The 17,781-nt window shown below is 39.1% G+C and overlaps 1 protein-coding gene across 5 annotated transcripts in view; it reads left to right on the top strand.

The window, feature by feature from the left end:
• Positions 1-17,781, top strand: part of KCNAB1 (potassium voltage-gated channel subfamily A member regulatory beta subunit 1) — a 381,835-nt gene that overhangs the window by 278,297 nt on the left and 85,757 nt on the right. For all 5 annotated transcript variants that reach the window (XR_004262623.1, XM_032258184.1, XM_032258160.1 and 2 more), the window contains exon 3: positions 15,322-15,359. Coding sequence is in view for 4 of the 5 variants with exons in the window: in XM_032258184.1 (XP_032114075.1) it covers positions 15,322-15,359 (38 nt within the window). In the remaining variant the exon portion in view is untranslated. The remainder of the gene's footprint in view (positions 1-15,321; positions 15,360-17,781) is intronic.

Genomic DNA, 17,781 nt, shown 5'->3' with positions numbered 1-17,781 from the left:
TTCTTCTAGGGTTTTTATAGTTTTGTGTTTTATATCAATGTCTGTCTTGCATATATTTTTAAAAATTGAAGTTTATATGTGGAAGTTTGTGATATCCACAGTGTCCTAAATGCATGTAATTTCTATAACCAGTGCACATTTAAGAAAGATTGGACTTTTATTCAGGGGGATTAGTGGCTGCTGTGTTGCTCTTCCAACTGACTCACTGGAATCACATGAAGACGGTGGATTCTCAATTACCTCTGCTAAGAGAGGGGAACTGTGACATAGAAAATCTAAATGTATTCTCATTTGCCTTTGGAATGCACTTCTATTTCTATTTCTATTTGAATCTGGGTGTCACAGGCATAACATGTCAGTGGAAAATCAGGAGTCATCTACAGTTAATAAAATATATAGGAACAATATAATGATCTAGTAGCCCATCTTGGAGTAGTATTCAATTATGCTTTTAGATCTCCATAATAAATTAATCATTCTGCATGGCACCAGTGGGAGAAATTCCACCCTGACCCTATCAAAGTAATGTGTCCTGCTTTCACCCTATTCTAGCAGGAGTGGTGGCCCTTGTAATCTTGTCCCAGAAAACAAGACTACTGATATTTTTTATTCCACATTTTTAAAAAGTTCTGCTAAGTTTCTTTTGCTACAGTCATTTACTGCTACTGGGATTTTTGAAGAAGGTTAATAGTACTAATAAAATAAAGGGCAAAACACCAAAGAGAATCTTGAAGGAATAGTCTGTAATTCTTTATATGGTCAGCTCTAAAGACCCTGCAAGGTATTACAATCTCCATTTTGGGGTCAAGGCCACCTTCAACCTTCTAAATTGTTCTTCATCCTCTGGGACCAGAATTTATTTGTCTCTCTTCCTGTCACTCCAAGATTTCTTACTGTATTGGGACCTCATAGAGTTCACTCCTACAACATCTCAATCCACTGCTTAGACCAGTTGTCAACTCTGGCTACCGTTACAGTCACATGGGGAGCTTTTAAAAAAAACCTGTGCCTGGGCCTTTCCTCAGACCAATGAGACCAGAATCTCTGGGTTGGAGCAATACATCAGCTTCCCAGGTGGTCCTCCTAAGTGGGCCACAGTTGAAGATCACTGGCCTGGATGAGGATCTCCAAATTCTGTCTTCCTGTGCAGCTGAAAGGTGGCCTGATTCCCCACTGAGTTACTTGCTCATCTGATGACTGAGTCTACTGGAGGGCTTGAGCACCCGAGAACAGTTTGCTTCCTAGGCAGCATGCAGGAAGCACAACCAGAGAGCAGGGCAGATGCCACTTCTGGTGACCAATGAAAATAGCAAGTGGTAGGTGAGGTGTTTGTTTTTCACTTAGCTTCTGTCCTCAATTGAAATTTAGAATTTTGAATCATGTTTGAATGTTTTAGTCTATTAATCATTCTCCATGTGTCACTTCAGAATAATTCATAATAAATAAATTTTGCTAAGCTGTGTTAAGATGGGTATGTGGTTAGAATTGAGACATTCCAATGTCAACCTTAGCTTTCACTGTGGGTTCTGAAAAAGTCATTTATGTTCTTGTGGAACTTTATATTATTCCTTTGGAGCTCATAAAGATAGTAGCATTTAGTGAGCACCTGTTGTATGCTTAGTACTATTCTAGACACTGGCATATACTATTGAAATCATTAACAGTGTAGGCTGTCATCAGATTGCCTGGACTCACATCCTGGCTCAGTCACTTACAGCAAATAAACTCAAATCATGGATTGGTCATGCATTTTAAACAAGATAATGTCTATAAAGGATATAGCACTGTGCTTGGCACAATGTAAATTCTCAAACAAAAGTGTTAATTTGCATCATTGTCATTCTTTTAGTTCTCACAATACTGTGAGTAGGTATCATTATCCATTTTAGAGATGAGCAAAGTCTCAAAGTGAACTAATCCATGGGCATACTCAATCTCAGGCATATTGGAAAGAAAATGAAAAACCTACCCTTCAGGGTTGTTGGAAAATAAATAATTTCAGAATGTGTTACCTAGCCTGGGAGATAGTTAACCTGCAAAACTGAACTCTGTTTTGACGTTGGAGAGACAGTGATGAACAAGACAGACAGAAGCTCTGTCCTTGAGGAGCGGACCCTAAAATGTCCATCTAACTTTCACACCATCATGCAGTGTGCACACAGGCCTTTTGATGGCACAGTCTTCACCACAGATGTATACTCTTTTCCAAGTTAACAGAAAGTTCTACTCTATAAAAGTAAGCAGTCCTGAGGTTTGGGCCAATCACAAAATAATAAAAAATGGAGCATCACCAGACGAGATCTTCACTCTCCAGGAGTGCCCCTGGGAACATTTCCCTTGTTTCCCACAGCCAGGGTTCCTGGTGCCAGCAGGAGAAGCTGATGCCGTCAGTGCTTTAAGATGGCAAATGCAAGCTTCATTCTACCATCATAACTCCCTGGATCAATACTGACCTCGCAGCCACCCTCCAAAATGTTCTCCCACTGTGTGTGTATTCAGGTGTGGTGGCTAGTGAGCTAACTTACATAAAGGCCAAATTGCTAACTTACATAAAGGTCAGGAATGGATTCATTTAGATTAACTTATTTTCAAGCAATGAACTAATTAAGAAAAAAGCATCTGCAAGCAATAAATCAATTCATTGAACATTACTTCTTTGCTCATCACTTTTCCTCTGTTGTTCTTGAATTCAGTCATTCATAAACATTTCATAAGCACCTCCTCTATGTCAGGTTTTATATAGTCTCTGGGGATACAGAGTTCATCATGAGATGTTGGTAATCTTGAAAATGTCTCAAGAAGGCCTGCCTTGTGCATTTGAGAACAATCCAAAATACTATTGAGATATAAATATAATACTTATATTCTTTGATGTCTCCAGTTACCTAAATTTCTGGGAAACTTTTAATACAGCTTGTTAGGAAATGTCACTTCATTCCTGTACAATCGGGACTATGGTTATAACATCATCATCTCTATGCCAAAGCCTGGCTGCGAATACCAGCATTCTTACAATGGAAGCTTGCCTCCAGGCCAGGCTGCCAGGAGCTGTTCTTTGCTTCTCCTGAACCATAATTAATTTTTTAGTATAGTCTTATCATTTCAAAAGAGAATGACTCTGTAGAATTTGGACTAAGTGCAATCTCCCAAGATTGAAGATGTACCAACATAGTTTTATAATTTACTATTGCTCCATTTCCTTCTTTGACATGTTAAATTTTTGCATATAATTACTGCAAAGGGAAGAAATAGAAATAGTCCTGAGTCAGTGCATAAAAGGAGAAACTATGCATAGTCCTGTGGGTGATGCAAAAATATCCTGTCCACTTGATACAGCTATACATTTCCTTTAGGAAAAGGACATTATAGATTTTTTTAAAGCTGAAATCATTAACAGTTGGTATCTAACAGGCACAGACAAAATAAGCTAATCCTTATATGTAAATCTGTAAATCTACATGGAAACATGAGAATTGGATAAATTTGAGTGTAATATGATTGGGACCTTTTTAAATCTTCAGGTTTTTGCTAAATTATCCCTTCTATATTCCCTCAGTATTAATTTTTCTATGTTTTAAAAGCTTCTTAGTCAAAAAGTACATGAATCATTTTATACCCCTCTTTGAGTTTTTATTTATGATATTTAATACTCTAAATATCATGAAGTTCATACATACCTCAATAAGAAGAATTGGAAAGGACTCTTGCAGGATACTTTTCATTCTTTTTTTTTTATAATGTATTATCTTGTTTTCACTAAGAGAGTTTCTTTGCCTTGCCATGGAATTAAAATTTATTCCCTAGCAGATTCTGACAGCTCTATAAGCACACACTGTGTTGTTTATGTACAGATAGAACTAGAATTATTCAAACTTATTACTGTTTGGGGGAGAACAATTCACTGAACCATCAAAAAAATATATCCCTGCACAAAGATAAAGATTTGACATTAACTTTTCACAGACAAAAGAAAGTATAAAGGAGGTCACATTGACTTTCAAACTTGACAGTAGTGTTTTTCTAGAGACTTCTTATTCATAGTGACTTACTGTGAAAAATCAAAAGATAAATCAGAAAGAAAAATATGTATTTGAACATATGCTATATTCCAGACACTGTGCAAATAATTCACAAGAAAAAAATTTTTCAATCTTAATAATAGGTCCCATTTTAGAAGAAGATATTGAAAATATTTAAAATTTGTTTTAAAAATCAGAAGTTGCCATTTAGTCCTAGTGTCACATGGAAGGTGTCTAATCTTATTCTAACACCGTGTCGTTTCACCTACATTAACTACTTGATGCATTTACTATAGGAGTTCTTCAAAAAACAAAATGACTAAGGCATAATAATGCATACTGGTTTTAAAGGCCCTGGAAACATTACTGTGAGAAATAATTTTAAACATGTAAATGTTAGTACAAGAAAATATGAGATACTTTTACCAAGACATTTAGGACAAAATATAAAGAAAATGTAAACACTGCCTCTTTTTCATCTTCAAAACATAGAACGAGCTGTGGTTTGTGGAAACTCTTGTTTATGAATGGATTTTCTAGTAATGAGAATATTTTTAAAACAAACTTTGCTTCTGATTATAAAAGTAATAATATGTATTTCAATAATGTGGGTCAAAAACCTAAAACATACAGAGAAGAAAAAAAATTATCTAAGGAAATTTTGGCTTTATTTTAAATTTTCCTAACAGGCTGAAGGTGCTAACTTAATCAGTTTGGGACTGTCATGCCTACATCAGGAAATTTAAGGAGATTAAGCCATTAATTTAGGTTACTACATATCATTAATTCTAACATCCAAGTGGGAGAGTGGGTCATTTTTTCTAGGTGTAGATTTAGTGCACTGAAATTTCATTCCTGTTTTGCCCACACAGCCTCTAGAGAGCAATGTCAATCCTTGCAGTCTTCTTTATAACACAAAACTGCTTCTTCTACACTTCACCTCCCCACCATTCATTCTATTTCCAATGTCATTTCCTTGACTTTAAATTGTACCAATAAGATTAATGAAGAAACAGAAAAAAATGGTTCCAGACAGATTTGCCCTGAAACAAATCTGAAAACAAAATGGAGCTAGCAGTATCCCTTGGCACTGAAATACATAAATCTAAGAAAGAAAGAAAATATCAAATATGTGTACATCTCTATAAGCCTCATGAGAAACTTTCATCAATCCCAGACGTTTAACCCTCAAAACCTCAGGCTACGCACAGGCATTAGAAGCTCAGCCTCCAACTTCTCGCAGGTTTTTCTGGGAGGCTCAGCCGCCAGCCCCACCGCAGCCTTTCCTAATGAAAGACTGGACTCCCCTCTGCCTTTGCCCTCCCAGCTGCAGACAGCTTGGCCTAAGCACCACATGCATTAGCTATTTATCCTGATACTCTCCCTCCTCTGCCGCCCCCACGACAGGTCCCAGCATTTGTTGTTCCGCTAAACAATGAGAACACAAAGCTTATCATAAGGAAGGAAGGTTAGTGGGGAAGGCAGTCAGCAGAGGGAAGAACACAGGCAGATTGTAAAGCAGGATGTTGTTACAGGCATTTAGAGCAAACGCTAGGCCATTCCGTTTAGCTGGAGCAGAGCATGGGGGCTTGTGGGTAGGTGAAGGAGCATCATCACCAGGAATCAGCATGGGGCTGTGGAGTGCCCACTAAGCAGCTGTGACGAGTCATTTCTTACCACTCACTGTCACTTCCTTATCATTTCCTCAGGTGTGGAAAATAGAATCAGTCATATCCTGCAGTTGTGATAGGGATTAGAGCTGATGTATGTAAAGCATCTAGCACCAAAGGAACGAGAAGAGCACAATGGATTTATGTGGTGGAGGCTGAGGATGTCTTTCTCATTTGGGCATAGTTTCCTACTTTATTAAGTGCTGACGTAGAAACTTTAAGTAGTGGAAATGGTTCTAAGTAATATTTAGTCCTTAAACACACACGCGTATACACATACACACATTATTCTTCACTCGTAAGTGGAGATGCTGTTTGCGCTTCACCTGCCTGAGGAGGCCCGCCTTTATTCCTCCTGGCCTTTACCAATTCCTCACCTACTTTTGTTGCTATTTCAAGCTCTTTTGTAAGGTGGAGATGTGTGAGCATTTTACCCCCACCCTCTTGAGGACCTGGGTGGCATTACTGGTTCTTGCAAGAAAAGGTAATGAAAGTAAAAAAGAAAAGGCTAAGTTGCTATCACATTTGTGAACTCTGGCCCGAGGCTCATTAGCAACACGCTAGAAGCCAAAAATGAAAGACCAGGCTGCAGCTTGGATCAAAAAATAAGGGCCAGGCTCTGTGGAAAATACTGACATATGCAGGCCAGAATAAGGAAGAATGCTTTGTCTTTGTCATTTGAAAAAGAACACGCCCAAGCACCCAGACGCAGGTCTTCATGTAGTTTATCTTAGTGGCCACAGTAGGGTTGCACAGAGCATTGTTTTGCCTCCAAATCACATGGGATGCTTGATAAACATACAGATGCCCCAGCTGCAGCTCCTATCTGCAGAATAAGAATCTGTATGGGGGTTCTGGGGGATTCTAATGCACCCTAAAGAGTAAGACCCATTGAACTGAGATTGAGAATTAATGCTGAAGCTATGGTAGAGGTCATTAAGCACTTAGGAAATTTCACTGCATTCTTCTAAAAATCCGATGAGCTATTTATAATTGTTGCCATCACCATTCCATATTGCTAGTGAGTGGTGGAGTCAGAACTCCAGCCCAGGCCTCCTGATGCCCCTCTACTTGCTTAGCCCCTCATTCTAGGCCTCACCAGCAAGAGGGTCTCTTCATTCCATGCCCTTCAACTGATAGAGAGTACCAAGGCCAAGAAGCCAATTCTTCACCTTCATCACCTGTCTTTATATCCCAGCCCCATCATGGGTTTCCCCTCAGGCCAGATTTCTAAGAATTTGGTTGTTTGTTTTGTTTTGATTCTGTATGAAGAAGCTTAAGGTAACCATGTAACTTATCTGTCTTATTGAAATAACAGTGCCGTCTCTATACCATCTTTTGATTGGCGGGGTGCAGGAGGGGCATGTCTGCTAGATTTAAATCCCAGCTTTTACTCCATCACTTACTAGTTATTTAAACTTTGGGCAAGTCATTTAACCTCTGGAAAATGGAGATGACAGCACTTGAATAAAAGAAGAAGAAAGGCAAGTCAGGGTGTAAAGAAAAAAATGGGCCAGGTGTAGTGGCTCATGCCTGTAATCCCAGCACTATGGGAGGCTAAGGCAGGCGGATCACAAGGTCAGTAGTTCAAGACCAATATGGCCAACATGGTGAAACCTCATCTCTACTAAAAATACAAAAATTAGCTGAGCATGGTGGTGCTTGCCTGTAATCCCAGCTACTCAGGAGGCTAAAGGAGGAGAATTGCTTGAACCTGGGAGGCGGAGGTTGCAGTGAGCCAAGGTCATGCCACTGCACTCCAGCCTGGGTGACAGAGTAAGACTCTGTCTCCAGAAAAAAAAAAAAGGAAAAGGATGAGATGTTACCAGTATGGGAAGAGTCTAAACTGTGGTTCTCAACCCTGACTGCAATTAGAATTATCTGAGGATCTTTTAAAAATATTCGTGTCAGGATTTGATTCCCAGAGACTCTGATTTAATTGGTCTGGTGAGGAATCAGGTCAGCAGTACCACTGAAATATTCCCAGGATATTCAAATGCGCAGTTGTGGTTAAAACCTTTTGTTCAAGATAGTGAGGAAAACAACCAACGTTCCACAAGTACTCTCTGGTTAGAGACACTTTGTTAGTAAGGGTGAGAATGCTTATTGATTGAACAATTATTCTCACCTACCCTGTGCCAGGCTCCACTACAATGGCTAAAATTTAAAATTTAAATTAAACTTAGTCCCTGCTCTCAGGATAGTTGCAGTCTAATGAGGAAGTCATAGGCAAAAATCAACCATGTAGTTATAACATAATGTGATCAATATGGTAAGAGCAGTTAGTTCAAAGTGGTAGGAGGAGAGTAAATGGAATGACTTCCTCTCCTTTCAAAGAAAAAACCATAGAATCATGAAATTATAGAGACAAAGGAAGCTCAGGGTTCCTAATTTTGTGCATAAGGAAACGAAATCAAGAGCATGGAGGTTTCTCAGAGTCAGAGTTAATGTTACAGAACCTAAAAAAATTCTAATGATGTAGCAAGACATACTTTAACTCATCAGGGGAAGTGCTAAGTGCTTTAGCAGCACTGGACTCTAAAGCTGAAGTTCTGGGTCCTGAAGAATAAGTAGAATTTGGGCATAAGGGCATGGGGAAGGTTTACATTCTCAGTGGAAGGCTCAGCTCATAGCTCAGAGGAGAAAGTGCTCACCAGGGTAATGAGCTGGAACTTAAGGATCTCAGGTGGTGGCCAACAGCTTAGCACTCCCTCCACATCAACTCTCGTTTTGGGCTTACACCTATTTCTTGCTGGAAATGCAATTTAAAGGGATGCTCCCACCTCCAGTTCCACTCCTCTTTGGAGGTTACTCTATACAAATGAGACAGTGAACATGTTAATTTTGCCTGGTGATTTCAGTGTGACCTAGGATTTGAATCTCTTATCTTAAATTCTTTAGTGATATAACAGAGTAATACCTCAAAACACCTTCAGGTGAAATATCTCTCAATTATGACTATGTTTGGTCAATCTTGACTACATTAAGCCGCAGTTCACATGTGCTCTGTTTACCAAACTTAAAATTATTAAATCCATGTTGTAATGTGTTGAATTGGCTCTCCATTCTCCCCATACTCTGACCTTGGTGTTAGCCTGGAGGTTTCACCTCCTCTTACACCCTATATCCTTTTACATCAGTCAATACTATTGCCTCCCCTTCAGAATTTATCCAAAATTCAAACTCTCCTTATCATCCTCCCTACCACCACCTTGGACCAAACCACTGTCATGTCTCACCTGGTTTATGACAACAGTCTCCTAACTGGTCCCTCCTGTTTCAACCTTGGCTCTGCCTTAGCATAATAGTCTATCCTTAGCATAACAGCAGAGTGTTCCATTTAAAAGAAAGTCAGGTTGTGTCACTTCTGTATTCAAACCTCTTTGTTAGCCTTTCCTAGGTCCTTCCTATGGTTAACATAACATGATACAGCCCCCATGAACCTCACCTTCTCTTCTCTGGCCACACTGGCTTCCTCATTGTCCTTGCTCATGCTGAGCAAGCCCCTACCTCACTGCTCCCTGCAACTGGAACACTCTTCCTCCAGATAACTGCCTGGTGAGCCCCTTGACTTTCTTTAGGTCTTTTCTTAAAAGCTCCTTTCTTAGTGAAGCTTATCTGGCCACCCTATCTAAAATTTCAATACTGATCCCTAGACATTTCATATACTCTCTCCTGGCTTAATAAAATTGATTCTCTGACATTCATCAATCAACACTATATATTTTATTTTACATTTTATTTATTTGTCAAATTAACATTTATAAATAAACACTGTATATTTAACTTATTTTTGTTTTTCCTTTTTCTTTCCCCATATATCTGGTCCATGATGGGAGAAATAATTACCACTTTTGCTCACTGTTTTATTCTGATAAACTAAGTACAATACCTGGCACATGGTAGATGATAGACTCGATAAATATTTGTTGAATGAAAGGAAATGTTAACTGTGGCATAATAAATATTAATATTATAATTGCATTTGTACATTGTCATCTTGATAGCTATAATAATGTATTCAAACCATAAGCAGTCCAACTTGCAATATAAAGAAGGATATCACCAACTTTATAACCTTAATTAAGACAACTTAGACCCAAATTAAAGGACACTCTACGAAACACTTGATCAGTACTTTTAAATGTGTCTACATCATGAAAAACAGGAAGAGACTGAGGAACAGTCACAGACTGTAGTAGATTAAGAAAAAATGCAATTAAATGCAATGTTGGATGCTGCATAAGATCTTCGAGAGAAAAAGACAATGAAATTCCAGAACAGCCTGTTGTATTAGTACTGTACCAATGTGTATTCCCTGGTTTTGAAAATTACACTAGGGTGATGTGAGATATTAAAATTATCTCATCTAAATGTCTAAATATCTCTTTATATGCAAAGCAAGGCAGTCATTTAAATGATAAACATGTTGTTTGAATAAATAAGCAAGAAGTAATTACCCTGATAATCACCAAAAGATAACGACATAACCAAGATAGATGTGTGTGGCAGGCAGTTTTCTTCTTTTTATGTTTCATTCATCATTTTTCTATGCTATGGTAGATGTACTCCAAGAGACCTAACAAAGGCTTTCAAAGCATATATTCCTTGGTGCATAAAAAAGTTTAATCAGAAAACACAAAAACAGTTCAAAGAGTTATCTTTAGTACCTTCCCTCTTTATTTATTCATTTACTTATTTTGAGATGGAGTCTCACACTGCCTTCCGGGGTCAAGCAATTCTTCTGCCTCAGCCTCCCAGGTAGCTGGGACTACAGGCACCCAGCATCATGCCTTGGCTAATTTTTGTATTTTCAGTAGAGATGGGGTTTCACCATATTGGTCAGGCTGGTCTCGAACTCCTGACCTCGTGATCTGTCCACCTTGGCCTCCCAAAGGGCTAGGATTACAGGTGTGAGCCACCGTGATACTCCTCCTTTTTTAAAAAGGTTAGAAACAACAAATGTCAGCTTAGTAAAATCATCTTCTAAATAACATCCCACTAATTTGAGATTACACAGGGAAATAATTGTATGCTATCCTAGGTCTCAGAAAAACATGTTCTCATTAGAGGCAGAAAAATGGTTAAGAAAACTGTCACAAAGGGTTTTTGGGAATCATATTAACTAACAAGTCACTTTAGTTCTTCTGGAGTGGAGCTCAGTAGAAAATAAAATCATAGAAACAAAGTTCTTCTGTCTAGAAGGCTGTCGCCCAATTTCTCTCCAGCAGGAGAGGATGTGTCGATTCTGTGAGAGGTAACTCCTCCTCAGGGGTAGTCGATGGACCCCACCTACACTGAGCCACCTACCCACCTCCTTGCTAGAGGCATTTCAGCCAAGAAGAAAGACTTTCCCTTGGCCTTTTCCAACGGAGAGGCATAGCTGTGTGGGTACCCAGGGATAAGGAGAAACATTTCAATCATTTAGAGACTAGAAGAACTAAATATTATTGATGAGCATTATTCATTTCTCTATAAATCATAATAAAGATGTATGTTTGGTAGGAAATTATCAAGATTAAAACCTTCGAGATTAATAACAGTCAAAAAGGCAAGGTAATTCAATTTAACCAACACTTACTGACCGTGTACTAAGAGCCCACTTCTATTCTAGGGCTGTGGAGATACAAAGACGAATGACATAAAAGTGTAGCCCTCAGACAGCTTACTTTCTAGTAAAATATATAAACTCTATAAACGAATAGCTAGAAACAAATGAGTAGCAAGTTTCAAAAGGGCCAGGGAGGTAGTTATCCTGAACAAAATAAGCTGAATATAAAAATGACAAACTCTCAGAAATGGAAGCAAACAGTTTATTCTTATTAAGTTGTGGTACAGGTATATAACAAAGTAAATATATATAATATTGATATGCTATTTTATATTAAATTTTAAAAACTAATTGAAAAGGGAAAATAATTATTGCTATATCTTTATTTCATAATTCATTACTGCTTTAATTTGGAATCAGAAAACTCACATCTTTCCTTCTGTACCAAAACATGTTTCAGGCCCTGTATTTTTCACTGTGACGTACAGAACGCAGCTTTAAACACTTAAGCCAGGAGGGTAGTTGGTAGTTTTTTTCAGATTAATTTTGGAGTAGAGTTGCTCCTAAACATAGGCTCTTCCTAACATGGATGGAATTACTGTCAATGGTTCTTATATCTAGAATCACCGCTTCCAAAATGTGTGTACAATCTTGGCTTTCAGCATTGTTCTACTTAGACTTCACATAGACGTCAGTACCATTTCTGCACTACAGTTTGATAATGTCAAATCATAGCCCAACATAGGTACTATCAAAAAATAAGAAAGGTAAGCTACATAATGTTAGTTTATTTTCATAAAGTTTGAAGTCTGAGAATATTTTTAGAATTTGATCTTCAATAGCATTTTAAGAGAATAAATTTTAGGCTTTCATCTTCATTTCTGGAAAATGATTGCAATGTAGGAAAGTAGATGACATTATTCTTTTACAAATGAATTTCCCAAAACGTTCACTTTATCAGGACTGAGAGAAGCTCACAGATGAAACATTTGTATAATACTTGTGACTGTACCTATAGAAAAATAGTCAAAATGTATAGATAAGTTGTAGAGTCAGCAAAAAGCTCAGGACTTTGGGCTAATCTTCACTGCTAAGCAGAGATAGGGCCATCCCCTGTGATGACATTAACAGTTAAAAAAATCTCTTCTGCACCACAGTGCAAGTAAGCCAGAAAATTCATTAAGTAAATGTTGACCTGATTTTGCTCAAAGGCATAGAACAATAGCCAATTTGTGGTATTAGTTACTGAATCCATGGCTTCTCCCATTTTAGCTTTGTGCCCAAAGCAATTTCTGATGAATGAGGAAAGTAATGGACTTAGGGATAGTGTCCCTACAAAATAGTACCACCTCTGGGCTGTTGCTTGACAGGCCTGACATCAACTCCACCAATCCTGAGAGCTCCATCTGTAGTAACACTCAGTGACTTGGACCAGTGCATTCTACATCCAAATGGTCTGAGACCTTTTTCATAACACAGTCAGCCATTTCCTGATGTTTTGCCTTTCATGGGCTCCTTGTCCTGAAGTTTTTTGACCCCTTCAAAATTCTCACCACACCACAAATAAATATAGTTAACAGTGTGCTCTTCTTTATATCTGTGTTCTCATTTGCTGCAAGAGAAAATGCCACCAATAAATTAACTGGACCTGAAAGTTCTCAATGTTATTTTTAAAATACCAAGCTACAGAGTTGCTTGTTAGACTAACATTTACAAATGGCTGTTGAGGGTCTGGACACATAATTTCTGCAGCATTCAAAATAGACTCTTGTTATAAACTGTGTTGTCTGTAAAAAGGTTTTGATGCCCAGGCAATTTTTTCACTTAATAAAGAACTGTATTTCACAGCAGCTCGCTGATTTTATTCTCATTCAGAAACAAATGCTGCCATTTCTTCAGTCCATTAAATTTTCTAACATCCATCTTTTCTGTGTACCATTCAAGCTGATTTTTTTAAATGGTGCCTTAAGATGTAATTTTTCTTTGCAAACATTCTTCGTTTGGATACTCTTCCTATCCACCCCCCCCCACCAAAAAAAAGGTGTGTTCCTATTTTTTCTTATAATAATTGTTTTTTAGGAGATGCACAAGTTCATTTTCCTCTTCTTTTTACAGTAAGAAAAATATCAATAAACACGTGGTAAAAAGCAACTACTCTTTGATTTCAGTGCTGGGAATACAACAGGAAGATGTGTAGGCTTTAATTAACTGAAAGGGCATGGTCCTCTTATTTAGGGACTGTCTACCTCATGAGAACATCAGCCCTTCACCGTCAAAGGAAGCTGAAAATCAAAACATTTTAAGAAAAATCTTCTAATTGTTCAAATATTGGTAACTTATTCAAAATTTATTAAAATACCAAGTGAATCAACACCATTCTAGTCAAGCAAAACAAGTCCACAAGCTGAGTGCCGGGGGACTGCCCATCTGCAATCTCTGGATATGCAGAGCATAACAGTAGAATGATTTATACCGTACTTTTGTTTTAGTACCTGAGAAGTAAGAGAAAAGGTACAATTATACCAACATATTCACATGGAGTATGAAATCCAAATGCCATATTTAATTTGGAAATGGTCTAATAAGGCAGTGTGATGTGGTGAAAAGGGTACTCCCCTTGAAGCCAGTCATGTTTGGGGAATCCTGGGTATTTCACTTATCAAGTTGGTTAATCTTTGATTCCTCATCTAGAAATAAGGATAAAGTGATCTGATAAGTTTGTCAAAATGATTAGAAATAAAAATGTGAGAAATAAAAATGTGAAAATTTCTTACTATACTGTCTGGCATTTGGAAAGTGTTCCATAAATGGCAGCTAGGACTGTTACTATGAAATGCAAAATATGCATTTTCAACCACATTTCTTATATGCCCCCCAAATATCACTATGCCCAGGCCCTGCTGCTCTCACTCCTGCCATCCCTCCTGCTGTTCCCATGGTTCATCTCATGGCCTGATGGTGTAGGCCCCTGCTCATCAGCACTCTCTGGAGTTTCCCACCTCCTTCCCTGGCCCATTCTTTTGCCTCTCCCTAGAATGTCTGTCCCTTTCTCCTTCGTTCAGTTAACTCCTGTGAGACTTGACCTAGCTGTCACCTCTTCTAGGAAGTCTTCCTTGCATGCCACTACCCTACAATCTAAATGGAACACTCCCTTCTTTCTGCCTTGCATTCGCCTCAGTCACAGCATTTGTCAAATGGTCTTGTAAATCGTGAGCTACTGGGAGACAGGAACTGAGTCAATCATCTCACTGTCCCTCGCACGTGGGTGCGATGCTGGATCCAAAGAATTCATTCTCTCCTTTAGGAAGGGAAGGGAAGGGAAAGAAATCCTCCTTTTAGGAGGATCTATCCATAAAAGGATGGAATGAATAACTGAGGTGACTGGAGACCAGCATAGCAAGGGCCCACTCCTCTTCAGCTTTCCTTCTGCTTTACAAAGTTTCAAACATCTTTGGCTGCTGAGTGAGTGTTTCTCACCTTGCCTTCCCAAATCTTTCTCCTGCGGCTGTCTCCACTTTCATCCCAAAGCAATGGAGATTTCTGTTCTGGAATGGCAGGTCATGACAGAGAAGGTACATAAGTGTTACCTCCTAAAAGTCTTGTAAGTGGGAACTGGAAAGACATCTGAGAGGGTTTCTTTTGAAAGGTAATAATGAATAAAAAATAGAGCCCCTGTTTTGAGGCAAAGAAGGGGAGAACCAAAACCATAACCCAGGGTCTTTCACTTTCAGAACATGTAGCTTCTTAGCTCAGTGGGAGCAAGAATGGATCTTGTACTCTAGCGTCCATGGTCCTATAGCAGAAGAGAAAGCATCTTTTAGGATAGTGCTGCCAATAGCATGCATGGTGGCTTTGAGTAAAGAAAGACACCCCTTTCTCCAGAGGGATTCAGACCCCTTCTGGAATACTTAGTGAGAGGAAGACAGACTAGACTGCAACCCAAATGTGCCCCTCATCCAGGTACCTTTGTAAGCTACTCATACAACCTATTGAGGTAGCCCCAAGGTAAGAATTTCCTCTTGTTATGCACATTATTAGAAAAATGATGATGAATAATATGCAAATATTTATTCTTTTCTAGGAACATGGGTGACATTTGGAGGTCAAATTTCAGATGAGGTAAGTTACCTTTGGCCTCTATTATGCTGATGAAAGAAAATGCAGAGAGTGCTATATAGCGGGAGTCCTCTTCCTGGGACCCTGACATTCTACAGGGATAAAGTTTAAATCACAGGAAATGGTTAAACTGACTCAGAGATTATTGTCGATTTTATTTTGCCTGTTGTATTTTTTACATTTAGGTTATTAATAGCCCTTGAAGCTGTACATTATTTACGCAGGTTGAACAGCTAGAGAATGAAACAATTTGGAATAAATATTAGTCACTTTATTAAAAGATTGTATGGCTGTTATGTGGTTTTGCTTTATTCATTTGTTTGTTTATTTTTAGCTCCAACTAGGATGACTAACTGGTCTCAGTTTGCACAGAAGTTTTTCAATTATAGTACTGAAAACCCACATTGCAGAAACCCTCTAAGTCCTGGGAAAATGGACCAAAAAGTTGGTCATCTGCCTTGGGCAACTTAATCTAACCTCTCTGATCCTCAGTTCATCCTATATGAAATGAGATGATAATGCTAAACCTGATGGTCTGTTGAAAGGATTAACACATCATACTTGTCAGATGTTTATGTAGCCACCTGACTAGTAGGTAGCAGACCCTCAATAAATGCAGCTATGATAATTGTCTTTATCATAAAATTTTTAGATTATCATTTACACAGTCAAAACACTACTTACCAAAGTGATATTTTTATCATATCCTTTAAGGAATGCCTTCATGGAATAAGTGAGGTATGCAGGCATTGAGCACCAAGAACTCCCCTGAGGGCAATTCCTTGAGTCCCTCTGATCCTTCCTTGTCTACCTTCAGGAAGAGTCAGGGATAGTGTATCTGAGTAGATGCACTGAGTGGGATCCAGTCCCATTCTGCCTTTGACTGACCAGTAAACTCCTTGTACCCTCTACTCAGCAGGATGATGGTTAAGTTTAATGAGGTGATGCCTGTAAAGTGTTTAGTGGGGTACCTGGCCCAGAATAAGCACTTTATAAAGGTAGTTCTTACTATCATTCCTAAGGAGACACTTGGGAAACGGAGGCTTTTCTCCACGGCTCCTAAAATCACCAGTGCTATTTAGCAGATCTGAGACAGAGGTCTTAACTGTGTATTCTTATCTGCCCGAATGCCTCTTCCTGTATTGGGCACATGTCATGTTGGAGGGCTTCCCTCATGGGGGCTTCCCTGGCATGCAGACTTTAAGCTAGAGACTAGCATGCAGGACAGTTATTAGGAAGTGTTATCAGAATCAGCACAGGGCAGGGAAGAAAGCAGCACTGGGCAGACAGAGAACTTGGGTCATGATGCAGCCTCAATAGTGACCTCAGCCAACTCCATAGGGCTCTCTAAAGCCAAGATGGCTCTGCATAGTTGTCTCAGTTTAGGACAACATAAAGGACTGGGCCTTTGTGTCCTCTTACTGACCAGTCATAGGTAACACTCTCTAGCCAAGTGCAATTTCCAGAGAGGGCTGACAGAGGTAGGCCATTTGATGGCAGCATTCCCAGCAGCTCAAGGAATAAGTCCTTCAGTTCCAAAGGAGAACCTGAGGGCAAATCACAGAGTCTACTACAGGGGTCTCTCTGACTGGCACCAGGAAGGAGTGTATGGGGGAAGCACAAAGGCAAAGCCACAGAAGGCAGAGCACAGGCTATGAACTTGAAGTCTGATATAAAATAGGTGGCAAGCAGGGAGGGAGGCCTGCAGTTGACAATCCATTGTATCCAGCACATACATAACCTACTACTGCCTGGATGGTGCTTGGAAGGGAAAAATACAAAAATATCTCCCTTTTCTAAGGAGAGGGGCCAAGTAAAGTACATTATTTTTCCCTAGTCTTTACTCTCCTCTTTACAGTGTCTACTCTCTGCTGGAATGAGCCAATCTAGCCCAGGATATAGTGTGCAGGGCTGACCTCTGAGATGAAAAATTTCAAATTTTCAACTCTAAAAACTACAATAAAGCTGTCATGAATGACTTCAGAAGCACTCACCTTAGATGGAGACCAAATAAATAGCTATTGTACCTCCAGAGAGCATCTGTGGCCTTCCCTGGGTCCCCAAAGAGAGAATGCCAGCAAAGGGAAGAAGGGAGACACAGCCAGATTCAGTGCCACCCATTGCTGAATTCTTTGAGCCCAACGCTTTCTGTGTGGCAAAAATGCAGACCAACAGCAATGAGTTTACCTACTTAGATTTTCCTGCTTTTTCTCTGGCTTCAAATAATCTCAACACAAAATAGATGCAAATATGGAATACTAGGGCTGGCCACACCACAGTATGCTGAGTTAATTGTTGACAATTACATCATTGTCAACACTGCCTTGGGAGGTGAGGATGTCCCCGTCTCTGGGAGAGTTCAACTTTTATTGAATTACCGTTTGGCAGGGATATTATCCAAAGAATACAAACACCGAACTCTGTA

The sequence above is a fragment of the Sapajus apella genome, unplaced genomic scaffold (assembly GCF_009761245.1).
Source record: "Sapajus apella isolate SASKATOON/1434 unplaced genomic scaffold, GSC_monkey_1.0 scaffold4, whole genome shotgun sequence".
In the NCBI taxonomy this organism is placed as follows: Eukaryota; Metazoa; Chordata; class Mammalia; order Primates; family Cebidae; genus Sapajus; species Sapajus apella.
The sequence above is the reverse complement of the archived record's forward strand: the minus strand, read 5'-3'. Positions and strand labels throughout refer to the sequence as shown.